This window comes from Lepidochelys kempii, chromosome 13, assembly GCF_965140265.1.
Source record: "Lepidochelys kempii isolate rLepKem1 chromosome 13, rLepKem1.hap2, whole genome shotgun sequence".
Classification (NCBI taxonomy): domain Eukaryota; kingdom Metazoa; phylum Chordata; order Testudines; family Cheloniidae; genus Lepidochelys; species Lepidochelys kempii.
In genome coordinates, this window is record NC_133268.1 from 159090 (window position 1) to 185589 (window position 26500).

General features: G+C 55.4%; 1 protein-coding gene across 5 annotated transcripts in view; it reads left to right on the plus strand.

The window, feature by feature from the left end:
• CDH22 (cadherin 22) overlaps positions 1-26500 on the plus strand; it is a 206743-nt gene that overhangs the window by 59702 nt on the left and 120541 nt on the right. For 4 of the 5 annotated variants that reach the window (XR_012154631.1, XM_073308961.1, XM_073308962.1 and 1 more), the window contains exon 3: positions 10532-10826. Coding sequence is in view for 4 of the 5 variants with exons in the window: in XM_073308961.1 (XP_073165062.1) it covers positions 10532-10826 (295 nt within the window). In the remaining variant the exon portion in view is untranslated. Of the gene's footprint in view, positions 1-2304; positions 2408-10531; positions 10827-26500 lie in introns of all 5 variants that reach the window. The other variant, XM_073308963.1, reaches the window with a different exon arrangement.

Sequence of the window (26500 nt, forward strand, 5' to 3'; positions counted from 1 at the left end):
GCCATGGGAAGGGGGGCTGGCGGTGTCTGGAGGGGCGGCCATGGGAAGTGGTGGGGGCTGGCGGTGTCTGGAGGGGCGGCCATGGGAAGTGGTGGGGGCTGGCAGTGCCTCCAGTGGGGTGATGGGAAGTGGTGGGGGCTGGCGGTGTCCTTGGGGGTGATGGGAAGGGGGGCTGTCAGTGCCCTGGTGGGGTGTTGGGAAGTTGGGGGAGCTGCTGGTGTCTGGGGGGGGTGATGGGAAGTTGGGGTGGCAGTGCCCCGGTGGGAAGTTGGGGGGGGCTGGCGGTGCTGTGGGGGGCTATGGGAAGGGGGGGTGGGCGATGGGAAGCGGGATGGCGGTGCCCCCGGTGGGAGGGGAAGGGGAGGTGGTGGGCAGTGCCCCGACACACACAGTGCAGTGACTGTCCAGTGATGGTGCTGTGGGGGGTGATGGGAAGTTGGGGGGGCTGGCGGTGCTGTTGGGGGCGATGGGAAGGGGGGGTGGGCGATGGGAAGCGGGATGGCAGTGCCCCCGGTGGGAGGGGAAGGGGAGGCGGTGGGCACTGCCCTGGGGAGCGCCCCGACACACACAGTGCAGTGACTGTCCAGTGATGGTGCTGTGGGGGGTGATGGGAAGTCGGGGGGGCTGGCGGTGCTGTGGGGGGCTATGGGAAGGGGGGGTGGGCGATGGGAAGCGGGATGGCGGTCCCCTCGGTGGGAGGGGAAGGGGAGGCGGTGGGCAGTGCCCTGGGGAGCGCCCCGACACACACAGTGCAGTGACTGTCCAGTGATGGTGCTGGACTCTGGTGGAGACGTGACCCTTGCTGCGAAGCTGGATGAGCAGGGCCAGGGAGCTGGGGGTGGGGTGGCGGATGGGCTCTGTGGACACAGGGATTTTGCACAGCAGGGCCAGACTGGGCCCTGGGATTCACACCTGGGCAGAGCTGCTCCTGCTGGGTGTGTGCATGGGGGGCAGCCAGAGGGCCAGTTACCATCCCATCCAGAACCCTCCTCCCTGGGAACGCCAAGGTGGGAGCGGCAACGGCTCTGCCCTGAAGGGAGCATCATCATCACTTCAGCCAGGGGTTCCCTCTTCCTTCCCAGCAACAGGCACATGGGCCTTGCACCCCTCCCCTTCCCCCACCACTGCATTCCTCTCCAGGGGTAGCTCCATGGCACTGCATCCCCTCCCCGACAGGATAGCTCCATGGCACTGCGTTCCCCAAGTCGTCCTCTTGCAGGGGTGGTTGTGTTGGGTTTCAGACTCTCACCATTGGCTTGCTTCCAGTCCTGGGAGGAATGAGCTCAAACTTACCCGCCAGATCTCCCCTGAGGACTGTGCTGGCTGTTTTCTGGTTCCTGGTCCATGCAGACTGGGGCTGGCTCAGAAAACAGCCCCTTCAGGCCTCCATGTGCAAATTCCTCCCTCCCTGTTCCTCTGCCCAATTAGTTACCCCAGAGTAAAGGTGTTGCTGTATTTACATAATGTGATTCCAATTTGCATAAAAGATTTGCATGGAATGCACTTAATATGCCTCTATTTGCATATGAATGTGCCAGGCGGGATGCGGGGGGGGGGGGTTGTTCTTCAGGCAAAGGCTAATATTACAAAAAGAACAGGAGGACTTGTGGCACCTTAGAGACTAACCCATTTATTAGAGCATGAGCTTTCGTGAGCTACAGCTTTATATAAAGCCTGCTGCAGTTTCCACGATATGCATCCGATGAAGTGAGCTGTAGCTCACGAAAGCTCATGCTCTAATAAATGGGTTAGTCTCTAAGGTGCCACAAGTCCTCCTGTTCTTTTTGCGGATACAGACTAACACGGCTGCTGCTCTGAAACCTGCTAATATTACAGGCGCAGAGTCGCTTTGCTTTAGGCCAAGGACTGGGGTCTGGCTCCTACGTCCCAGTCCTGGGTGGTACATGGGGGATGGGCTAGTGCCTGGGCAGGAGTCCGGGGTTGTGGGAATTACTGGGGCACCCAGGGGAGTGGAGTTGGCCTTCCTCGTGGCAGTATTGATATTACGCTTGTGCCCAGTCCAGATCAGGCTGCGTTGCACTGGGCTCTGGGCAGCACCCTGGGAGACTCAGCCGGTGCCAAACCCTGCCGTTGGGTTTGAGACTGATGGTGGGGTGGGAGGCGGGACAACCGGGGGTGGTGGGATAAGCTGGTGTGGGTGCGTAGGCTCCACAGAGCCAGTCCTGTGTCCCCGTGAGAGCTGAGTGCAGGGCCTGGCACAGTGGCTGTTGACCAGGGGAGTGACAGTGTGCTAACTTCAGAGGCGACTCAGTTCATGCCATTTATATCTTCTCTTTCCCTTAGCGTTTCCCTCTCTGCTAGCTGATGAATACTGCTGTTAGACCTGGTACCATGGAGATGCTCCGAACCTCTGGTGGTGTGAAAGCCCAGAGAGACAGCAACTATGGTAGCTAACTGCATGTTGCCCCTGCCAGCAGCTGGGGCTGGCATGTGCTTGTCCTCCAGCACCCAGGTTGGCACTCAGTGTTTGTGCAGTGTGGATGGCCCCCCAGCCCTGCCCATGTGACGTATTTGGCTGGTGCTTTCCTCAGGGCTCTGTGATTAGGCCATTCCAGGGCACCTTCTCCTTCCCGTTCCAGCACAGTGAGCAAGCATCTCCATTGCCCAGCATGCCCTGATGCAGGCGCAGTGTGGACTGTGTTGGGGGTGATCCCCTGTGTCAGCTGGGGCAGAGGTGTGTGCTGTGAGTCGGTTCTAATGGCTTGGCTGTGCTTGGGGCACGTATGCTTCAGGGCTGTGAGTCTGGGGGGATGCCACGTGGACAGGATCATGGGTGAGGCTCCAGTTGAATTTTAAACAATCCTCTGTGCCCGTTTTTGCAGACGCTCAGGAAGCCTTGCTCCTCCATGAAGATGCTGGATACGGTTACAGTTAATTGACAGCTCCCCTGGGGAGCGACTTGAAGCATCAGGCCTTGTCGAATTCCAGAGGTAGCCTAGCAACAGCCTCATTTCCAAAATGAACTCAGGAACCTAAAACTGGCCCATTTTACATCCCCTTTCCACATCACCTGCCAGCCCTGAGTGAACAGCCAGGCCACACAGAGAACAGTTCCCTGTAAATATCCCTCTCAAAGGCCTGCTCTCCCCTACAGCTGCTGTCCAGGCTGGGGCTGGAGTAGCCAGGAGCTGCTCCCGCAGCCTGCGCTCCTGCCCTGCTCCCGACAGTGCCCCTGCCAGGAGAGGCTGGGGAGAATGAAACCAGTTACAGTCTCTTCCTGCTGCTGGTGTTTTAACTGCTCCATAGCGCGGCTCCGTTATGGAGCAGCTATGAGCCTCCCATGGTCAGTGTTCCTGCACTTCTCCCTGGAGAACGTGTGGCGGGGACAGGCAGGTATGGGAACTGCTGGTAGCTCTCTCTAGGAGGCACCTACACACTTCCCAGCAGTGCCACCAGCTGGGAAAGGCTTGGCTAGCCTCCCACACCCCTACATGTGCTCGTCTGAGGGCCAATAACATTTCTGTACAAGATGGATTCTCTTGCTAATCCTTTTTCGGAACTGTAATTTCCCCCGAGGCTGCTGTCAGTTTGATGTGGATTTCTTTGGGTTTTTTAAGGAGAATTATGGGGTCAGCGCTAGTTACAAACTTCTGCATGTGGACAGATCTATTTTAGATAAAAGGGGATTAAAGGGAAAAAAGCAGATTTAATTAAGTTGCTAATATTTAAAGAAAATTGATGAACTAAGGCTTTATGAGCTGGAGCAAACACAGAGCATGCCTTCATTATGGCCAGTTTTTATTTGATTTTCTTTATTTTTCAATCCCAAAGTAGTTTTTATTTATGTATCTGTGCTTGCTTTTTAATCATTTTAATAAGGAAAATGCACCTCTATTCACATTTAATTTTGATTTAATTAGCAGGCAGTAATTAATGGCCTTGTAAAATCCCAGTGTTAGCCCTTTAGAGCAGGGAAATAATTTCCCTTTTTAACAAACTGAACAGTTGAAAGATTTTCATCTTTTCTAAGAGGCCCTTTTCCCAGCATTGCCCAGACATACCTCATCACCAGGAATAAGGAGTGACTCCGTGGCTGAATGTGGGGCTTCCTTCCCCCATCCTGGGTGAAGAGCATGCCCAGGAGGGAAGGGGTCATTGCACCCTGCTCCGGAGCTGCTGCTTTATTTTAAATTATGGGATGGTGAGAGAGAGCCTCCCAGCTGTGCTCTGGAGATGCTGGGATTATGTTTGCCCTGGATTCACCTGCTCCTGGTGTGCCAAGAAGTTGGGACGAAGCACGGAGAGGCCTGTTGTCCGAGGAAGGGGCAGGTTTCAGGGGTTAATGATGCAGATGCATATTCTGATCTCACCCCGGTGTAAGTCTGGAGTAACTCCATTGACTCCTGATTTAGCCTGGCACAGCTGAGATGGGATCCAGGCTAGTGGGGTCTCTGGAGGACTGGACATAGGAGGGAAATGGTGGCTGTCCCTGTGGCTATCTGCGCTGTGGGATGGCTGCTGTCTCTGCTCCTTTGGCTCTTAGCACTGTCAAACTCTGCACCCTCTGGCTGTCTGCACTGCCGCAGCCTCTCTTGAGCCATCTACAAAGCAAAACCAGTACAAGGTTTGTTCTCCAGATTGGCTTGGGAGAGGCTGGCTTTGCCCATTGGTCATGCACTCCTGGAGAGGCCTTGGGGACGTTTGGGGCAGGTGTGCAGTGGCCACAGCACAGGGCAAGGCGTTTGTCTCTGTGACACCACTCACCAGAGCCACCCTGCAGCTTGTCACCGTATTTAGTTTCTGTGCTGGTGGGTCTGTGGTGGCAGGGGGAGGCAGGCCAGGAACGAGCAATAGTGTGTTTCACTTCAGAACCGGATGTATTGGCAGACTGGGGTGGGGATGGGGGCAAAGACCGGGACTGTGGTGCCTTGGCAGAACTCTGGGTGGGTGGGGGACCACCCTGCAACAGCTGGGGGTGCTGCAGCTCAATCTGGAGGGATTTGCGGGATGTGAGGGGCTCTGGGAATGCCGTAGGAGCCAGCGGTAGGGCTAGGCTGCACTGGTTGAGCTGTGCAGAAGATGCTAACCCAAACCTGCCTCCACGCTGATGCCATTCACCTCTCACCCCTGTGAACAGGACGGATCACCAAAATCCATCCCAACATTTAAATGGACGGTAAGGAGCCAAATGCAGCATGGGTACGTCAACACTGCAATTAAACACCCTTGCCTGGCCCGTCAGCTAACATGAGCTTGCGGGGTTCGGGCCGCAGGGCTGTTTAATCGGTCCCAGAGCCCTGGCTCCAGCTTAGGACCAAACATCTACACTGCAAGAGCCCCGGGCCTGAGTCAGCTGACATGGGCCAGGCGCAAGTGTTTATTTGCAGTGTAGACATGCCCCATGGGGCAAATGATCCGGGGGCAGCTGCTGCAGGTGTCAGAGCTCAGGTTAGTGCTGTGTGCCAAGTTCACTGACTCTCAGAGAGAGAGCCCGAGAAATCAGACTGTTGCATTTTTGTGCTTTAAAAACCTGCATATCCATATTGTGGCCCAGGTTTCAGAACTGCTCTGAGGTCCGACTGGCCATGTGTGTGCCCAAACCCTGTGCTGGTGCATGCAATATTGGTGATTGTACACCAGGTTAGGGGTGTAAATGCAGACTCACTTTCACACCCAAAGCACCCCCTGCTCCTTCTCCAACCCTCCTTGCTGTATCCCCTCAGACATCTGCAGACGGTTATCCTACTCCCCCGTTAGTTGTTGTTTAGCCAAGTGATGCAGATTTAGCTCATTAATCTTCCCTTGTAAATCTGTCTTTCCAGCCCCCAGAGTGAGGGTTCCGTTTTCCTTCCTGGTTTTCCAGGTTACAGGGCTGCTGGCATCTGCTCTGAGCATGGAGTCAGTGTTAAGCAAATGTGGAGGAGGGATATGCTGCGAGTTTGGACTGTTTGCTGGGCAAAGGGGCTGGACGGGCAGGTTTATCTCCTGGCTGATAATTAATCATGAGTCTTGTCGCTGTTGTTATGAGCAGAGAAATGCATTTGTGTATGTGGCCTCTGCACTTTATGGAACGGATACAGTCTCTGCCGTGGTGTTTCAGTCTCTGGCAAGAGTTGACATGGGGCAGAAGGATGTGATGCAGAGCAGGCAGGGTCATTCCTGTGCAAACCAGCTGGATGACAACCTTACGGCTGCAATCTCTGCAGGGCTGGGATATTGCCCAGGCAACAGGAAGGGTATGTCCAGGGTGGCTGGCCTCTTTAAATGAAGCAGGTCCTGTGCCCTGTGTCAGAGCAGGCACTCCCGCTTGGCCAGTTGAGAGGGTGTGAAGCACCTGGGGCTAGAAAGGATCAGGGAGAGTCAGAGGGAGGAGGGACGGACGCTGATGTTCTGTGGAGAAAGCTGAAGAGCAGCAGAGGGGTTTGCTGGCTAACCTTCCCACACTGGAGTGCTAGGGCTGGAGGGGGCTGAAGGTCAGCAGAGGGAGTTGCCTACTGACATCCAAGCTGGGGAGTCTGGGGCTGGAGAGGGCTGTAGACAGGAACAGTGGATGGGTTAACCCTCCGAGGTCTCTATGAAGGAGAGCTGGAGCCAGAGGGCCAAAGAGGGCTGAGGTCCAAGAGAACAGTGGGAGGGCCCACCTCTGGCTGGTGTGAGGTGAGAATATAGCAGAACTGGGGAAGTGACAGAGGATGTGGAAAAAGCTAATGTACTCAATGCTTTTTTGCCTCTGTCTTCACGAGCAAGGTCAGCTCCCAGACTGCTGCACTGGGCACCTCATGGGGAGGAGTTGACCAGCCCTCTGTGGAGAAAGAAGGGGTTCGGGACTATTTAGGAAAGCTGGACGAGCACAAGTCCATGGGGCCGGATGCGCTGCATCCGAGAGTGCTAAAGGAGTTGGCGGATGTGATTGCAGAGCCATTGGCCATTATCTTTGAAAACTCATGGCGATCGGGGGAGGTCCTAGATGACTGCAAAAAGACTAATGTAGTGCCCATCTTTTAAAAAGGGAAGGAGGAGGATCCTGGGAACTACAGGCCAGTCAGCCTCACCTCAGTCCCTGGAAAAATCATGGAGCAGGTCCTCAAGGAATCAATTCTGAAGCACTTAGAGGAGAAGAAAGTGATCAGGAACAGCCAGCATGGATTCACCAAGGGCAAGTCGTGCCTGACTAATCTAATTGCCTTCTATGATGAGATAACTGGCTCTGTGGATGACGGGAAAGCAGTGGACGTGTTGTTCCTTGACCTTAGCAAAGCTTTTGATATGGTCTCCCACAGTATTCTTGCCAGCAAGTTTGTAGAATCATAGAATATCAGGGTTGGAAGGGACCTCAGGAGGTCATCGAGTTCAACCCCCTGCTCAAAGCAGGACCAATCCCCAACTAAATAATCCCAGCCAGGGATTTGTCAAGCCTGACCTTAAAAACCTCAAAGGAAAAAGTTTAAGTTTAAAGAAGTATGGGCTGGATGAATGGACTATAAGGTGGGTAGAAAGCTGGCTAGATCGTCAGGCTCAATGGGTAGTGATCAATGGCTCCATGTCTAGTTGGCAGCCAGTATCAAGTGGAGTGCCCCAAGGGTTGGTCCTGGGGCTGGGTTTGTTCAATATCTTCATTAATGATCTGGAGGATGGTGTGGATTGCACCCTCAGCAAGTTTGCAGATGACACTAAACTGGGAGGAGAGGTAGATATGCTGGAGGGTAGGCATGGGATACAGAGGGACCTAGACAAATTAGAGGATTGGAGCAAAAGAAATCTGATGAGGTTCAACAAGGACAAATGCAGAGTCCTGCACTTCGGATGGAAGAATCCCATGCACCGCTACAGACTAGGGACCGAATGGCTCGGCAGCAGTTCTGCAGAAAAGGACCTAGGGGTTACAGTGGACGAGAAGCTGGATATGAGTCACCAGTGTGCCCTTGTTGCCAAGAAGGCTAATGGCATTTTGGGCTGTATAAGTAGGGGCATTGTCAGCAGATCGAGGGACGTGATCATTTCCCTCTATTAGACATTGGTGAGGCTTCATCTGGAGTACTGTGTCCAGTTTTGGGCCCCACACTACAAGAAGGATGTGGAAAAATTGGAAAAAGTTCAGCGGAGGGCAACAAAAATGATCAGGGGACTGGAATACATGAGTTATGAGGAGAGGCTGAGGGAACTGGGATTGTTTAGTCTGCGGAAGAGAAGAATGAGGGGAGATTTGATAGCTGCTTTCAACTACCTGAAGGGGAGTTCCAAAGAGGATGGATCTGGACTGTTTTCAGTGGCAGCAGATGACAGAACAAGGAGTAGTGGTCTCAAGTTGCAGTGGGGGAGAGGTTTAGGTTGGATATTAGGAAAAACTTTTTCACTAGGAGGGTGGTGAAGTACTGGAATGGGTTACCTAGGGAGGTCGTGGAATCTTCTTCCTTAGAGGTTTTTAAGGTCAGGCTTGAGAAAGCCCTGTCTGGGATGAGTTAGTTGGGCATTGGTCCTGGTTTGAGCAGGGGGTTGGACTCAATGACCTCCTGAGGTCCCTTCCATCCCTGATATTGTAAGATTCTATGAAGTGAGGGAAAGTGAGTATGCCCTCTCTGTGGAGAGGCTGTGGGGGCTCCTGTTAGGAAGAGCGGGGTTGCGCTTCAGCTGGAGGGGCTTTGGGGTGGCTGTCGTGGCAGGACAGAAGAGGACCGACGAAGACCCCGGGTGGGGTGGAAGGTGCTGGAGTGTGGTATGTGCTATGTCGATGGACTGGCTGTCATGGGATTGTAAGGACAATGTGCACTGGAGTGATCAGTGGGCTGTCTGGGGATTTCCGTTTGGGACTGTTTGCACCAGAGTTTTGTAATGAACCAGCCCCAAGAATGGGTGTTACTGAGTCAAGCAAACCTGGTGTGGAGCCATTAGGGGCCTGAGAAGGGATGTGGGGCCAGAACCCTGCTGTTAGGGTAGCCAGCTGCAAAGGGGTGTCTGGGTGTGTTTCTCAAGTGGGGCCAGGTGAGTCGGTGTTTCCTAGGATGGCTTGGCAGGGGTGTATTTTCCAGGTATTGCCAGTCACGCAGGGGTAATTCCTAGGTGATACCAGGCAGGTGGCTGTATTTCCTGCATGATGTTGTTTGGTCAGGTGTATTTCCCAGGCAATGCTGGGCAGGTGGGTATATTTTCTGGGTGATGCTGGGCAGGTTAGTATATTTCCTGGCAATGCAGGGTGGGAGTGTATATTTGACATAGACAATAATATATGACTAGCATGGAAAGAACATTGAATTGTCCAATGTGTGGGCATCTTACTCACGAAATAAATATATAAACTGTATCTAACAAGATAAATATAATGAAGGCATCATAAAAAGAGGCAGGTCCTGGTATAAATTCTTGCTGGTGGAACTGAATGTCTTTAAGGTGGATTATAGAACTGCAGTTTGGAAGATTGAATGGCCCATAAACATTTTCATATTTCATTAGCCGATTAATGGACAGCTCTTTTTTTGGCAACTTTGCTGATTCTCAGCAGAAATTGTGGGGAGTAAATGAATGCGTCTGATGAAACCTTTCTGGGGGCCTGTCCATTATGGATTGCCCCAATTAATGCCCGGGCTGCTCTCCTCAGAGATGCATTCTGCCTGTCCAGTTACTGTTAATAGATTTCTCATAAGTGGCTGGATTGTAAAAACCTCATAACTCAGTTTAATGCCACCAATAAAATTATCTCCGGACGCCTGGCCTGGATTCCAGGTGGCTGCAGGGCAAAGGGAGCTGCTGTTTACCCTTTCGCTCCCTCATTCTAAATAGCATCTTAATTAGAAAACGAAGAGGAAATTGTTGGCTACAAAAGCTGCTTTCCTGAGGGGCTGTTTCTGGTGCTGAATTCAGGGCTCATATCCCTGCCAGGATGCTGGGTGGGCATGAAGCTGTCACCATGTGGAAGGGCTGGCAGCCGCTGGTATCGAGGGCCAGAGCATGCACACCAGAGTAGTGGGGCAGCTGGCTCGGGTTTGGAAGGGCAGTGAGCTGGTGTTTACACACATCACAGAGCGGGTTTCACAGTGCTGCATGCAGTAACTCGATGCTGGCCTTGTGGATGTTGAAGCCTCACACGCATTGGCTTTGTTCACGTTGTGTCTCCTGTACTGTCAATCACTCTGTCTTTGAGGGCTGCTCTGGCCCGTGTGATGGGGGTGGTCTGAGCTGCACAGAATTATTCTCAGCTTCATGTTAGAAGGGAGTGGGGCAGAGATCTGGTGACAGGCCTAAGGTCACACAGCAAAGCAGTGGCAGAGCCAGGAATTGAACCCAGGTCTTCCAGGTCCCAGCCCAGGACGAGCGCATCGCTTGCTCTTCCCTTCCAAGAGGGACAGGCCGATCTGGACTAACTCTTGGCAGTGAAAACCATGCAGCACCGGGCCCCTGCTCTGCCTGCCCTCCCCACCCCAGACCCCTGCTTTAGCCCCTCCCACTCCATGGGCCCTCTCTTGCCAGGGGTCTCCTCAATGTCTTGGCTCTCGCAGCAGGAGTGGCAGCTGTTGCTCCAGCTGGCTCAGTTGCCCTCTCTCAGCACCAGCCCTCACCCTCTGTCCTTCCTCTGCAGATCCACTCGGACTCAGATGAGGGGGACGGGTCCATCAAGTACACCATCTCCGGGGAGGGCGCAGGAACCATCTTCCTCATTGATGAGGTCACAGGCGACATCCATGCCACCGAGCGCCTGGACCGGGAGCAGAAGACGTTCTACACACTGCGGGCACAGGCCCGGGACCGCCAGACCAATCAGCTGCTGGAGCCTGAGTCCGAGTTCATCATCAAGGTGCAGGACATAAACGACAGCGAGCCCCGTTTCCTGGAGGGGCCCTACATAGGCAGCGTGGCCGAGCTGTCCCCCATAGGTAGGTGCCCTGCACCCGCACTGAGTACAAGGGGATGGGGGTGAGGAGCTGGCAGCCCCTGCTCCCTTCCATTACTCTGAGCTGTCAAATTAGGGTCTTGTCCAGCACAAAATCACTTGTCATAAATCCAGGGATTCCAGCAACTAGAGCCAAGGAGCCAAGGGGGAAAATAAATAAAGCAGTTTAGGGAAACAATTGAGTAAATCCTCAGCGCTGATGGCCAGCTGGAGAAGCACGTGGGCTCGCCCATGAGCCTGTGCAATGGGAGTGGGCTGAGCTGGGTGCCAACCCCCTGCCCCCATCTGAGGTTTGCCCAGTTCTGCCCCAGCTATCCTCCATACATGCCGGTCTCTGCTGCTCTCAGGCACTGGGGAGGAGGCCCCAGGCCTTGCTGGAGGTAGGGTCTGCTGCTGCTTAGGATCATACTGAGACTGATATTTCTTGCCATATTTCTTGTCTCCTTGCCTCTGGCTGTGTTTGCGGCACGTACGTTCCCAGCTCTCCCCACCCCTGGGATTCCACCTCCCCCATCTGTCAGTGCCTGGCTGCTGTTGCCTGGTCTATTAATTATATTGATTACTTAAAAATTCCCAGTTAACATTCAGAGGTTTGATTGGTTCTCGTCCCAAGATCAGGCGCAGTATTATCAGAATTCCTATTTAATTGGGAACCCGGACGTACATGGTCACAACACTCACACTTTTATTAACATCGTTAGCAAAGTTACAAGCTCCCCAGCCCAGCCAGAAAGGCAGAGAGAGCACAAAACGAGCTGAGCCGCCCCTTGCAGAACAAGCTAACATGTTAGCTCTCCTCACTATCAGCACCATCCCCAGTGGTCATCATCCTGGCATCCCAGGCGCGTGGGTGGGATACATCTGTTACAATATGTCTTTGTGACGCGGCCAGGCCTAATACATATTCAGGAGGGGCTCAGCCCCTTCCCCGTATTTGTAGTTCCTCACTGTACTGATGCTGGGGTGTTCTTCTCCCATAAGTTATTAATCCCCTTACCTCAAGTTCATTAGCATATATACCCATGAGGTACCACGACACTCACATTGTTGGACATCTGCCGATGTCTCTAACTAAAGCTACCTCAGGCTGGGATAAACCTGCCCCTTGCGGGTACCTGTCAGCAGCATAGTCCTTGCAGCACGTTACCTTGCGATACCCTATGTTCTAGGGTTACTCTTGGTTACCTACGTATGCTAAGTCTTGTGCCTTGTGACATGATTAGTTTAGCTAAGCTATTGTCTTACAGCCTGGAGGCCTGTGGGATCATTACTGCCCGCTGTATCTACAGGCTCACTGGGCAGGGGCTGCTGGTACCAGGTTAGGTGCCCACCTTCCGTTGCAGGCTCAGCCCCTGCTGTGTTTAGCTTCCACGAACCTGGCTGTTCCCGGGCTCCAAGAAGAGAATGTAATGACCCCCCGCCATGGCCCAGCCCCTGGAAGGTGCTGCTGGTGGAGACTAGGGCATCTCTTCCTCACCTCTGCCCAGCACCTTGCAGATTGTTCGCTTGCTCTCTCTGGTCCTGTCTGGCAGCTGTATGGCCAGCTGCTCCCTGGTGCTGCTGGCCTGGCAGGTCTGGGTGCCCTGGTGCAGGTATCTGGTGAGCAGGAGGCTCCACCTCACGCTGGCGTATGGGGGTAGAGCCTGCGTTTGGCATTGTGTGTGCGTGGCCTCCCCACCTGGGAGGCCATGTACCCTGGGGACTTAGAACAAAGCCAGGAGAGGGCAGAATCATTGGTTATTTCCTCTGTAGGGCCCCATCCTGCACGCCTCACTCGGGCAGAACTCCCACGGATGCCTGTGGAACACAGAAATGGGCCCATAGCGTTTGTCCCCCTGAACCACTCTGTTGCTCAGGGCCTGTTCATTGTGCACTAGTATGTTCACTAGTGCAAATTTCTCCTTTGTTGGTCTGTTCATGTCCCTCTGTCCCAACCCATGATCCTCCTGCTTTTCCATTCTGGGCTCCCCACACAGTCCTGATCTGCAGCCCCCCTGCCTTTTCAGCGCCAAGTCCCATCCCCCAGCTGTGCAGGTCCTGGAGCCCCTCCTGCTATATCTGTGCTTCCCTGGCTCCCCTCCCCGAGCTCTGCTGCCGCATGTCAGTCCTGATCCAAGCCCCCGTCCTGTTCCATTCGTACCTGCCCCACAGCTCTGCCAATACTCCTCAACTCCTTAGGGAAAACTTCTTCCCTAGGAGGGGGGTGACGCACTGGATTGCGTTGCCTAGCGGGGGGGTGGAATCTCCTTCCTTAGAAGTTTTTAGGGTCAGGCTTGACAAAGCCCTGGCTGGGATGATTTAATTGGGGATGGGTCCTGCTTTGAGCAGGGGGTTGGACTAGACGACCTCCTGAGGTCCCTCCCAACCCCGATATTCTATGATTCTATGAACCCTGCCCTGCAGCTCTGGTCACAAGCGCCCACTGAGCAGAGGCCGGCAGTGGTGTTGAACTGAGTACAATTGTTCCGTAATGGGAGAAAACTTCAGCTGCTTGGCTCAGACGTGTAAACTCATCCCTCTCGTTTCCTGAGTGAGGTCTACCTCACACACCACACCGCCCTTGCTCCTGTGGTAGGAGGTTGTCGGGTCTGGAATGCTGTGCACCAGAGCAGGGTCTGTGCGGGGGAGTTTCACCGAGCGTGCTAGCCACACGGGGGAAGGGCAGGACAGGGTTACACTGGCAGGGGGTTATTGTGCTTCACTGAGTGTTGAAGGTAAGGTGGGGGCGGGGACATGCAGTGGGGCAGCAGCGGGGCCTCTGCCCTTTGTCCCTACTTCACGCTGGCAGCGCTTTCTGGCCGAGCCGCAGATCCATTCACCGTTTTCCCTATTTCTGGGTGTCTTGCTGCTCCCTGTCTGTGTCGGGCCAGGGGCGTGTGTTGACTGAGGTGGGCAGTGGGCCTGGGGTTGGCAGGCTGCAAGAGGGGAGGCAGTCCAGGCAGTGTCACTGCAAATCGTTGCTCTCCAAAGGCTGCCTCAAGGCGAAAGACAGAGTCTGCACAAGCCTGCCTGACGTCAAATGTTAAGGCAGGTCCCGCTTGACAGCCGCAGGGGATGAAAGGTGGAGAGTGACAGGTGCAAAGGAAGGAGAGAGCGAGAGGACCAGAAGTGAGCAGAACTGAGGAGGAGGAGAAGGCAGGAGAGCGGGAAGAGCCCCCAAGGAGGACGGCAGCGCGGGGATCATGTGGCACAGGTCAGGCTCCAGCAGGAGGACAAATAGCTGGTTTTCCCATCTGGGGGTGTGACAGGCAGCGCCCTGGAAAGGGGCCCAGGCTTGGTTCCTATGAGCACCCAAGGAGTTAAGTGCAGCAAGGGAAGGGCTCTCCTTGGGGCCTGGCAGGAAGCCAGAAGGTCTGTCTCTTGCTGTGTTTCCTGGATGCTCTGCTCATTCAGAGCCCTGTGATGGCCTCCAGGACGTACAGAAATCATTACACCAGAGGGGCTGCTGCTGACTGAATTCCTCCTGACATGCAGTTTCAGCCTCTGTCAGGAACCCTTTCCTCCTCTGGCCAAGAACGCCATCAGCCACGGACCAGGACTCCTGTACAAATGGAAGGCAGGATGCAGGCAGCGAGGGGGAGACGCACCCCCCTTCCGAAAAGGGGGAAGCCACGAAATTAACGTAGTTTGCCTGAGCATTGTTTAAAAAGGGCAGAATTCTCGACTCTGGGTGTTAGACCAGGAGCCCCGTGCTTTGAAAATCACTAACAATTACGGAGCTGCCTGATCACAGGCTGATGTGAACAAGACATATCAAAGGAGACAGTGTCTGTGCAAAATTGGAGATCAGAGGGAGAAAGAAACTTGGTTTCAGTACATGAAAGGAGGCAATTCCTGCAAATTAAAATCCTCAGAAGTGAAAAGTAAAGAGAAGTGTTTGGAGCAGCGTTGGACGTGCCTCTGCTGTGTCACTCCGGAGCGGGGGACCTGACAGCCCGCGCTGACCGACAGCCTCTGTCCTGCTGACCCAAGGCAGCCCCAAATTAGCGAGTGTGAGCGGGCGGCCTCCAGCAGCCTGCCCAGCCCCAAAGGGAAGCAAAGACTGTGGGGAAACTGCTTTGGGGCCCAAGGCCAAAACTCTGAAATATCAGGGCAGATGCTTCCTCCTTGCCTGCAGCCACCGGCAGATGCTTCCTCCTTGCCTGCAGCCACCCTGCGCTGGAGAGCAGAACGGAGCTCTGCTGCACCAGTGTTGGCCTTATGGCCCAGCTGATCCCAGCTACCAGGAGAGGGGAGAGCTCCTTGTGCAGCAGAGGCAGCCAGCGCAGCTGCACAAAGTCCCCCGAAGCAGCTGGGCAGAGATCTGGAGAGTCCATCCAGACACCCACAGAGTCTGCTGACAATGCCCCGAGGCCCCAGGCCATCCAGCACCCTGGCTTCCTTCGCAGAGCTGTACACAGGGCTCAGGTGCTGGAGAGACAACTGTCCCGTGTGCTACACCGCCGGCAACAGTGGTGGGTCCTGCTTCTGCCAAGCCAGTGACACTGGGAAGCAGCTCCGCCAGGACACTGCGCTTGGGGGTGGGGGAGAGGGGGCAGGTGTTTATGGGAGAGCAGCTCTGCCCAGTGCATGGGGGCCAGGTAACTGGAGTGTGTGTGTGTGTGGGGGGGGTAACTGGAGTGTGGGGGGCAGCTCTGCCTGGGCACTGCACAGGGGTGTGGTGTATAGTGTGTGTGTGTGGGGGGGCGGGGGGCAGCTCAGACTGGGCACTGCACAGGGGTGTGGTGTATAGTGTGTGTGGGGGGGGGCGGGGGGCAGCTCAAACCGGGCACTGCACTGCCGAGTATATGCAGTGTGGGGTGCAGCTCTGCCTGGGCACTGCACAGGGGTGTTGTGTATAGTGTGTGGGGGGGGGGGGCGGGGGGCAGCTCAGACTGGGCACTGCACAGGGGTGTGGTGTATAGTGTGTGTGTGGGGGGGCGGGGGGCAGCTCAAACCGGGCACTGCACTGCCGAGTATATGCAGTGTGGGGTGCAGCTCTGCCTGGGCACTGCACAGGGGTGTGGTGTATAGTGTGTGTGTGGGGGGGGCGGGGGGCAGCTCAGACTGGGCACTGCACAGGGGTGTGGTGAATAGTGTGTGTGTGGGGGGGCGGGGGGCAGCTCAGACTGGGCACTGCACAGGGGTGTGGTGTATAGTGTGTGTGGGGGGGGCGGGGGGCAGCTCAAACCGGGCACTGCACTGCTGAGTATATGCAGTGTGGGGTGCAGCTCTGCCTGGGCACTGCACAGGGGTGTGGTGTATAGTGTGTGTGTGTGGGGGGGGGCAGCTCAAACCGGGCACTGCACTGCCGAGTATATGCAGTGTGGGGTGCAGCTCTGCCCTGGGCACTGCGTGGGGGGCAGCTCAGCCTAGGCACTTCCCTGGGGTGGTGTTTATATGGGTGGGGGGGCAGCTCAGCCCAGGCACTGCACGGAATGAGTTTGACGGTCTCTACTCAAGCCCCGGTGACAGGGGTTTACCCAGCCCCCCACAGCAGCTGGGGCCCAGCCATCTGTCCGAGACTGCTCTGGAAAGGTCCAGGACCCAACTGTTATGAAGGGGCCCTCCAGGCTGGCGACCAGGGCTGTCATTTGGCAAGATTTCCTAGACTTTGCTCCCTCAGCCAGCAGAAAAGTGTGGGATCGACAGCTCCTTTCCAAACGTGACCTGGCCTAACTGTGCTCTTACCGGGTCCTCCTGCCAGCCAAGCCAGGGTCGACCATCCAAGAAATCCTCACACTCCCTGCCAGGTCCCAAGCTGCAGCCCCAGCCCAGCACTCTCCTAGGGATGGGGCGTGTTCCTGGTGCACAGAAAGCAGTTAAGCGAACATGGTCAGATGGGCTCCTGCAACCCTAGGAGCAGATCAAGGGACAGTATTTGCGTAAAGGAAGAGAACTGATTGGGAGGGAAAGACATCTGATTTCCCAGCATCTAAGGGAATTGCAAACATTGGAGATTTAAGCAAACTATTTCTGAGGAGCTGAGGGCAGTTACACAAAGCCAGCTTTGCTCCCGGCCCAGGCTCAGGCAGCAGGAGTATGAAGGGGCTGAGAGGCTGGGAAAGGGGCCAGCATGGTCTGCTGCCCAAGAGAATGTGCCAGACGGACCCTGGGGTGGGGGAAGGAGAGTCTGGCGGCAGTAGGGGTTGAGAGACATAAAGGGCAGGGGAGCGGGAGTGTCCCCCCCGAATCAGAAGCTCGCTGGAGCTCAGCCGTCGGAGCCAGGCTGTACGCACTCTGGACCCAGGGCTCCTTCCAGGCATATGGGAAGTGTCTTGGCCAGTGCTGGGCACAGGGTGTTGGAACACTGAGCTGCCATCGCAGGTGGAAATTACCTTACAGTCGTGCCCAGCACCCCCTGGACTGGCCACAGGCACCGGACAGCGGAGGCTTTCCAGAGGGAGCTGACTCTTTGCAAGCCACCAGCTTGTCATCCAGCCGTTTCACTGGGGTGCCTGAGACATGGGGAGCTGCGAGGATTCACCCACCAGGCCAAGGCCCTCTGGGTTCCCACCACACCACACTGCCTGGGAGGTTAGAGTTCAGCTGTGTGGGGCAGCCAGGGACTTCTGCAGGGAGCTGGGTTAGAGGGGATGGAGCACAGAACTTACCCACTGGGCTCCGGGTGGCATTGTGCTCAGGGTCCTGCAAGCACCCAGAGGCGGGGGATACAGGGTCTTCTCAGGGAAGATGCTGCGTAGCTGGGTGAGTGCTGAGGCTGCTGCTGCTAAGGGTGTGCTGAGCTCTGGCAGCTCTGAACAGGGGCACTTGCTGTCTCTGCTTGGAGCATTAGTTCCCTCTAAGCTGCGAGGCCGGGCAGCCACCCAGCAGGCCATCAAGTGCCATGCACTTCAGGTGTCCCTCCCCACACTGCTCCTGCCCTCTGCCTTGGAGCCCCTGGCCAGCTGCTCCCAGGACCTCCTGCTTGCTGTGCGTGTGTGTGTCTGTGTGCGTGTGTGTGCGCGCGCACACTGATGTCGGTGTCCCCTGCCCCGCACCCCATCCCCTTAGAGCAGTGGGGAGGACACAAGACAGGGCTCAGGATGGAGGGAGCTTGCTGGCAGCTGTAGTTGTATCTGAACACACAGGCTTCAGACTGCTGAGTGCCGATCTACTTAAGGGGGCAGCGCGTGTCGCTCTCTGTCTCACTCACTCACTCAGTCTTTCACACTCACCTCCCAACACATACTTGTATTATTGTTGTTGTTACTTGATACTTCTTTCAAAGTGTGTTGTTTTAGTTTTTTGACTGGTCTATGCATTTCAAAATTTTGATTTCTCTCTTACACTTAAATTTAATTATTTGAGTAGTGAGTTCTAAAATGCCTAATTTGTCCTGGCTGGAGTAATTATCCCTCTGGTAACTTTTTAAAAATGTATATTATATCTAGGTTTTTTGTTTCTACTGGTGGTGCACATTCGCACATTACCTCAGTATGGTGCACATAACAAAATTCATTCCGCACATGGATGGAAAAAATGAGAGGGAACACTGCTGGCTGGCGGGCCTGAGTGCCTGCGCCCCGTTGGGGCGAGCAGCAGCTGCAGTCATCACATCATGGGCAGAGGAGGGTAAGGCAGATGGCGTGGTGCGGAGCGTTGTTACTTCTGCTGCTTTCCCTGCCATCTCAGGGACAGGGGGCTGAGACCTGCACACCAGGGGTCAGTGCAAATGGATCCCATTCCTGACCAGTCTCCAGTGCCCTGGGGACAAACCTGCAGCAGCCACACTACCATGCTATGCCTCTTACAGAGAAACTCTGCTGAGATGCTCTTGAGAACAGGGGATGGAAGGGCCGCTCTGCACTGGCTCAAACCCCTCAGCACCTCTAGCCCCAGCCTGGGAGCAAGGCCTTACTGCAGGGGCAGCTCTGCACTTTGGCTGGAGGCAAATCCCTGGTGAAGAGGCGTGGGGTGTGCTGAGAAGGCAGGACAGACCCTGTGGGGAACCAGCCAGGTGTCTGGGAACCACGGGAATTCCCTGATATTAGCAAATGATAAAATCAGCTGAGTTTTGGGCTCCCTTTCCAAGCTCCCCTAGGGCTGATTAACAGCTGCCTGCTGCCACCAGGCCAAAGACAAATCCCACAGAGTCAGAGTCCAAGGGCCTGATCCTGGCATCGTCACGGGCTGTGCACATGTGCGCAGCACCTTGCAGGATCAGCCCTTGGCAAAGAGACCCTGGTGAAATAGGCAGCCTGTGACTCAGGGACCATGTTTCCCTCCCCCGTTTCGCTTCCCTCCCCCATTTCCCTGGGTAGCAGCAAGTCTCATCAGGCCAGATTAGAGACGATTTGGCTGTGCAGACAAAGCTTGGGATCAGGCCCTGCCTTTAGCCCAAAGTCAGCTGGCTGCAAAAGTGATTATTGCCAAGAGAAATTGTTTAATCTCCCCACTGGAAGCAGAGAAAAGGGATTTGTTCAGGGTGCAATCAGTGTTTACAGGCCATCTAACAGGTGGCTCTGAATTTTTAATAGAAAGTGCTCAGAACATCGGAGCTTGTCTGGAAGCTCTTGGACTGGGAGTGACCAGGAGCGAACACAGACCCTAGTTCAGCGCTGGGATCTCTGGGCTGGGGACACATTACAAACTCTGGAATCCTTTTCAGAGAGTGAGTGTCCTGAGTGCTCTCTGCTCCTGGGGCTGGGGCATGTTGATGGGGCTCCCTGCTGCCTTGGGGCAAACTTTCCCCTCTTCTGTGCCTGTCTGCATGCCCAGTGCCCCAGGGTGCTGTGCTCATCCATGTGCTCCAGTGTCCTGGGGCACCGTACCTGTCTGCAGACCATACCCCCAGGGCACTATGCTTATCTGTGTGCCCCTGGACACCATAGAGTCATAGAATGTCAGGGTTGGAAGGGACCTCAGGAGGTTCTAGTCCAACCCCCTGCTCAAAGCAGGACCAACCCCAACTAAGTCATCCCAGGCAGGGGTTTGTCAAGCCGGGCCTTAAAAACCTCTAAGGATGGAGATTCCACCCCCTCCCTAGCACTTGCGACCATTGCTTCTGTCATCTGCCGCCACTGAGAAAAGACAGTTACTCACTTTTGTAACTGTTGTTCTTTGAGATGTGTTGTTCATCTCCATTCCAATTAGATGTGTGCGCACCGCGTGAACGATCGTTGGAGAATTTTTACCCTAGCAACACCCCGTGGGTGGGCTGTGGAGCCCCCTGGCGTGGCACCAGATATATGCCCCAGCTGACCCAGCGCCCCCTCAGGTCCTTCTTGCCGGCTACTCCGACAGAGGGGAAGGAGGGCGGGTTTGGAATGGACGTGAGCAACATGTCTTGAAGAACAGCAGTTACAAAGGTGAGTAAGCGTCTTTTCTTCTTCGAGTGCTTGCTCATATTGATTCCAATTAGGTGACTCCCAAGCCTTACCCAGGCGGTGGGGTGGGAGTGAGATACTGCGGAGTGCAGAACCGCTGAACCAAATGCAGCATTGCCCCTGGACTGCTGAATTATCGCGTAGTGAGCGGCAAAGGTACGTACCGATGACCAAGTGGCAGCTCTACAGATCTCCTGTGTTGGAACCTGGGCCAGGAAAGCGGCCGATGAGGCTTGAGCCCTTGTGGAGTGGGTGGTGAGGTGCGTGGTCTGGACACTGGCCAAGTCGTAGCAAGCACAGATACAGGCCATGGTCCAGGAAGAGATGCGCTGTGAGGAGACCGGGAGGCCTTTCATCCAGTCGGCCACAGCAACGAAGAGCTGGGTCTTTTTTCTAAACTGCTTTGTGCGCTCAATATAGAAGGCGAGAGTCCTATGAACATCGAGGGAGTGCAGCTGTTGCTCCCATCGAATAGCGTGTGGTTTCGGGTAGAAGATCAGAAGGAAGAGGTCCTGGTTGATGTGAAAGGCTGACGCTACCTTAGGAAGGAAGGCAGGGTGAGGTCGCAGCTGTACCTTGTCTCTATGGAACACCGTATACGGTGGTTCCGACATGAGGGCTCTGAGCTCGGATACACATCTCACAGAGGTGATAGCCACAAGGAAGGCTGTCTTCCAGGAGAGCTACAGGAGCAAGCAGGTGGCCATCGGCTTGAACCGGGCCCCCATAAGCCTGGAGATGACCAAGTTAAGGTCCCACGTGGGAACCGGTTGTCGCACCTGCGGGTATACACGGTCCAGTCTCTTAAGGAATCTGCCGACGATAGGGTTGGAGAAAACCGACTGATCATGTTCCCCTGGGTGGAAAGCCGAAATGGCTGCCAGGTGCACCCTGATAGACGATACAGCCAAACCTTGTTGTTTTAAGGACAGGAAGTAATCCAGGATGAAAGGCACCAAAGTCTGCAGGGGGGGCATGCCGTTCGGAGCACACCAGCAGGAAAACTATTTCCATTTGGCCAGGTACGTGGCTCAGGTGGAGGGTTTTCTGCTACCTAACAGTATCTGCTGCACCAAGGGTGAGCAGAGCAGCTCCGACTGAGTTAGCCATGCAGCATCCACGCCGTGAGGTGGAGAGATTGCAGGTCGGGGTGACAGAGGCAGCCATGGTCTTGTGAGATCAGGTTCGGCCACAGCGGGAGTGTGATCGGAGCGTCTACCGATAACTCCAGGAGCGTGGTATACCAGTGCTGCCTGGGCCATGCCGGGGCGACCAGAATCAGACGTGCTCTGTCCCTGCATAACTTGAGCAGGACCCTGTGGACTAGCGGGAACGGAGGGAAGGCGTAGAACAGCTGGTCTTTCCACGGAAGTAGGAAGGCGTCTGGTAGGGAACCCGGGGAACGTCTCTGGAGAGAACAGAACACTTGCCACTTCTGATTGTTGCTCGAGGCCAACAGGTCGATCTGGGGAAACCCCCACCTCAGGAAGATGGAGTGGATGACATCTGGGCGAATCGACCACTCATGAGACTGGAAGGACCTGCTGAGGCGATCTGCCACCGTGTTCTGAACCCCCGGGAGAAACGACGCCACGAAATGGATTGAGTGGGCTATGCAGAACTTCCACAGGCGAATGGCTTCCTGACAGAGGGGGGACGACCGGGCTCCCCCTTGCTTGTTAATGTAGAACATGGCCGTGGTGTTGTCTGTGAGGACCGGCACACAACAGCCATGTAGGTGCCCACGAAAATCCTGACACTCCAGCCACACTGCCATCAGCACTCTCACATTGATGTGAAGAGATAGCTCAGATGCGGTCCATAGACCCTGCATTCGGCGGTCCCTGAGGTGGGCGCCCCATCCCAGAGATGGCGCGTCTGTGACAAGGAGGGTTGTGGGCGTGAAATGGTACCCCTTTGCACACCGACCTGAGGTCCAACCACCAGCGGAGGGAGGTTAAAACCGCTTCTGGGACAGTGACCATCATGCTCAGGCTGTCTCAACCTGGCTGATATACTGTTGACAGCCAGGCCTGAAGCGGGCGAAGCCGAAGTCTGGCATGCCTGGTTACGTACGTGCACAAAGCCATGTGCCCCAGAAGGCTCAGGTATGTCTTTACTGTTGAAGTTGGGAAGTTTTGAAGGCTGCAGACAATGTTCACCAGCGACTGAAAGCGGGTGTCCGGTAGGAGAGCTCAGGCAAGTCTGGAATACCAATTGCCCCGATAAACTCTATTCTCTGGGTTGGTTCCAGAGTCGACTTTTTGGTGTTGAGCAGGAGGCCCAGCTGGCAGAACATGTCTATGGTGAGTCGAACGTGTGATTGTACTTGTGGCCCCGAATAAGCCAGTTGTCGAGATACGGAAACATGGTCAGGAGCATTTGCACCTCCTGTGTAAGGAGTTGCTCATGAGAAGGGTCCCTGAAGAGGGATTGGGAGGGAGGAGAGAAACAAAACTGAAGAGAATATCCCTTTTCCACCGTGCGAAGAACCCAATGGTCTGAAGTTATACGGGACCACGCACGGTGGAAATGGGAGAGATGATTTTGAAATGGAGGGGAAGGATCCTGGATGGTGACTGGCACGCCGTCCTCGGGTGCACCTTCAAAAGTTTTGCTTAGGCCCCGCCGGTGGTTTGGGAGGGCCCCGATTCTGACCGGGTTGGTGGCCGGCAGATCTCTTCCTACCTCCTCGCCCGTGCCTTCTATAAAAGTCCTGCCTCCGTTGAGGATGGGGGGTGGGACCATTGAGGCTGCGGCTTAAAGGGTCTGTGCTGGGTAACTGGTGTGTGCATTCCCAGGGAGCACATGATAGCCTTGGAATCTTTCAGGCTCTGTAGTCTAGAGTCTGTTTTGTCCGAAAACAGGCCCTGTCCATCAAATGGAAGGTCCTGCAGGGTTTGTTGTAGCTCTGGTGGCAGGCCAGATACCTGCAGCCACGGGATGTGTCGCATGGCTGTGCCCGATGCAAGGGTCCTAGCCGCAGAGTCTGCCACGTCTAAGGAGGCCTGCAAGGAGGTACTAGCCACTTTTTTGCCCTTTTCCACTAAGACCCCAAACTCATCCCTGGACTCCTGAGGAACTAACTCCTTAAATTTCAACATGGAGCTCCACGAGTTATAGTCATAACGGCTCAGGAGCACCTGTTGGTTCATGACCCTTAGCTGTAGCCCCCCTGTGGAGTAAATCTTGCACCCAAACAAATCGAGACGCCTGGTGTCTTTCGATTTGGGCGCCGGAGCCTGTTGACCGTGCCGCTCCCTTTTGGTCACTGAGGCAACCACTAGTGAACACGGCTGAGGGTGAGTGTAAAGGTACTCGAACTCCTTGGAGGGGACAAAGTATTTCCTCTCCACTCCTCTGGCCGTCGATGGGATGGAGGCAGGGGTTTCCCAGATTGTCTTGGCATTGGTCTGGATGGTGTGGTTAATGGGCAAAGCTACTCAGGACGGGGCCTCCGCTGAAAGGATGTCCAGCACTGGGTCCTCCAACTCCACTACCTCCTCAGCATGCTTGCGTCGACTCTCCAGGGCGCGGTGCGGATCGGTACCAGGTCGCTGGGGAGCGGTACTGGGATTGAGATTGGTGCCGATGACCGGGCCGGTACCTGGATCCAGATCTGGACCGTGACGACGACCGCCTGCGGGAGCAGTGTCGGGATCTGTGACGAAGCAGGACTGTTCTTAATATTTCCTCTGAATAGTGTGGAGGTGCCTCAGTTTCCCCTATGCAGTTCTTAAGTATCTAGGTGGTGGGGTAAGGGTGTATGATCATTGGAGAGCCCTAGAGGGCAGGTGTGTGCAGGGGTCTGGACACAGAGAATGGCCGACACCCTGTTTCCTGGCAACTGATGGCCTGGGCCCTTCCCCCCTGCAAGGTGAGAGCTAAAGGGTTGGAGAACAAAGGAATCCGGTGACCTCCTGGCCCGGAAAAGGGACAAAGCCCAGAAGAGGGGGGGCTGGAGGGAGTTTCAGTTTGGGGCTGGCTGGAGACGTGGAGCGAACTGCAGACATGGTTGTCTGGCTCACTGCCCCCCAAAATGGACCCAGTTGAGGGGTCCTGTTCTCTGCACCTATAAGTTCTGTGTTAGACCATGTTCCTGTCATCTAATAAACCTCTGTTTTACTGGCTGGCTGAGAGTCCCGTCTGCCTGCGGAGTTGGGGGGCAGGACCCTCTGGCTTCCCCAGGAGCCCCACCTGAGCGGACTTGCTGTGGGAAGCGCACGGAGGGGCAGAGGATGCTGAATGCTCCGAGGTCAGACCCAGGAAGGTGGAAGCTGGGTGAGCTGTGTGTCCTGAAGACAGGCTGCTCACAGAAAGTAGACTTCCCCAGAGTCCTGCCTGGCTTCATAGGGAGCAGTTCCAGAGCATCGCCCGGGGACTCCGTGACAACTGGTGGCAGCAGTGGGATGTACTGCACCCCGTGGATGGCACTTCCTGCAATAAGTGACTGGGAAGCAGTAAAGTGTAGGGGGATTGACGGGGACCTGGCGTGCTGAAGATTCAGAGAGAGATGGTTTCGGGGGGTGGTTAACCCCTGGGAGTGTGTGACCAGCAAGAAGGACTGTCTTGGGGCTTCCCTGGGGACTGTGGTGAGCAGTCTCAGGGGCGGAGGAGCCTGCGGCTTGGCCCTGGGAGAGAGAAGGACTTTTGCAGTAACAGGGTCCCCCTGGGGATTGCAGCGAGCAGTCCAAGGGGCGGAGGAGTCTGCAGCTCGACCCTGGCAAAGAGGTGGTGACCTGGAGAAGGGCTGGCACACTGGGGGTTCTCCCTGGAAACCGTGGGGAGCTGAGAGCACACAGGCCTATGAGTCCACAACAACTTGGGAACAGCGCAGTGATGGCCTGTCACCGTCTCCTTAAGAAGGACACTGTAACCCTGTGCAGAAAGAGAGGGTTGCGCATTGGAAAGTTCACAAAAGCACAGTTAATCGTGCAGCTGGAGGAGGATGACCGCTCTAAGGAACAGATTCCTGACCCCAAATGGGGCTATAGCAAGATCTGGGAGCAGCTGGAGTGGTAGCCAGGCATCGCCAAGACTCCTGTCCCCGACCAGACGAGAGTCTTCAATCGGGTTCCCCATCGGGGGATCGGAGACGGACGGGATTGGAGCTGAGTCCGAGAGAGCAAGAGGACTGTGAGGTGCAGCCTCAGATGCTGAGGGGCTGTGTGAGCTGGGTGAGGGTCCCAGGGACGAAGCCCCTCGCCCTGCCTATGGCCAGATCCCTGTGCAGACCCAGGAGGGGTGGGGCTGGCTGGCCGTTGGGGTGCTCCAGGACACCAGCTGTGAGATCCTGTTGTGGGGTGACTGTGTCTCTTTGGGACAGGATCCAGGCCCTGCTCCTGTAACGGCCAAGGGTTTGAATTTGAATCCAGGGAACCAATCGGCGGAGAGGGAAATGGTCAGTGAAAATGCAGATGACCTGGCTGGCAGGGGGAGGAGCTGCTAGGCTCAGGCTACCTGCCTGCCTGTGACCAGACTCCTGGGGCTCCCCGCCCCCTTGCACACCGGAGAGGGGGCTCAGCCTGGCTCTGATGAAGTGAGGAAAGCAGCGAGCTCGCTGCCTACCCCCAATGGGACAGCAAGGGCAGCGCTGAGCACAGTGGGAGCTGAGACCCCAGCTGAGTGGGGGGAGACACAGGCAGGGCAGGGGATCTGTTGGGAGTGGCAAGGTGCAAGGTAAGGAAAGTTTTTGGATGAGCCAAGGCAGCCTTGTGCGCTGATGGCTGTGTCTAGTCAACAGGGCGGGAAGGTGAGGAGAGTGCAACCTGAGTGTCCCTGGACCTTACCTGTTAGCTGTGTGGAGAATTGTAACAGTGAAGGAAATGTGCTTGTGTCTGTCAGGGGTATTGACTTGCCTATGGAGGGAGCTACCCTGATCTCCAAGCAGTTGTCTGTGACCAGCCTTGTGTGCTGGGACCAGGGGAAAGAGATCCCAAGCTGAGTGTCTGGGAAAGGAGAAAGTGTGTCCGGCTCTTCTTTGTGGAGCAGACAGAAGGGGCCTTTCAGCCTGTGATGGTTGAGGGTAGTGTAGTTGACTCAGAGTTGGTTCTGGATTCAGCTAAAGCCCAGGAAGAGAAGGGTCCTAAGTTTGTGTCTGCTCGGGAGAATGGCCCTGTAACTAGGTCTCATCCAGTTAGTGTCTATGTAAAATCCCAGAGCCCAGACAATTCTGGTGCTTGTATTTTGCCTGTTGCTAGTGTGTGGCTGGGAAAGGGTGTCGCAACTCTGTCTAATCAGGGTGAGATCCTAGCCAGGGCACAAGGAGAGCAGGAAGGTAATGTGATTGTGTTACCTACGGAGGGTGTGGAAACCTGTAGCAAGAAGGAAAAGATTCCTGAACTTGTGT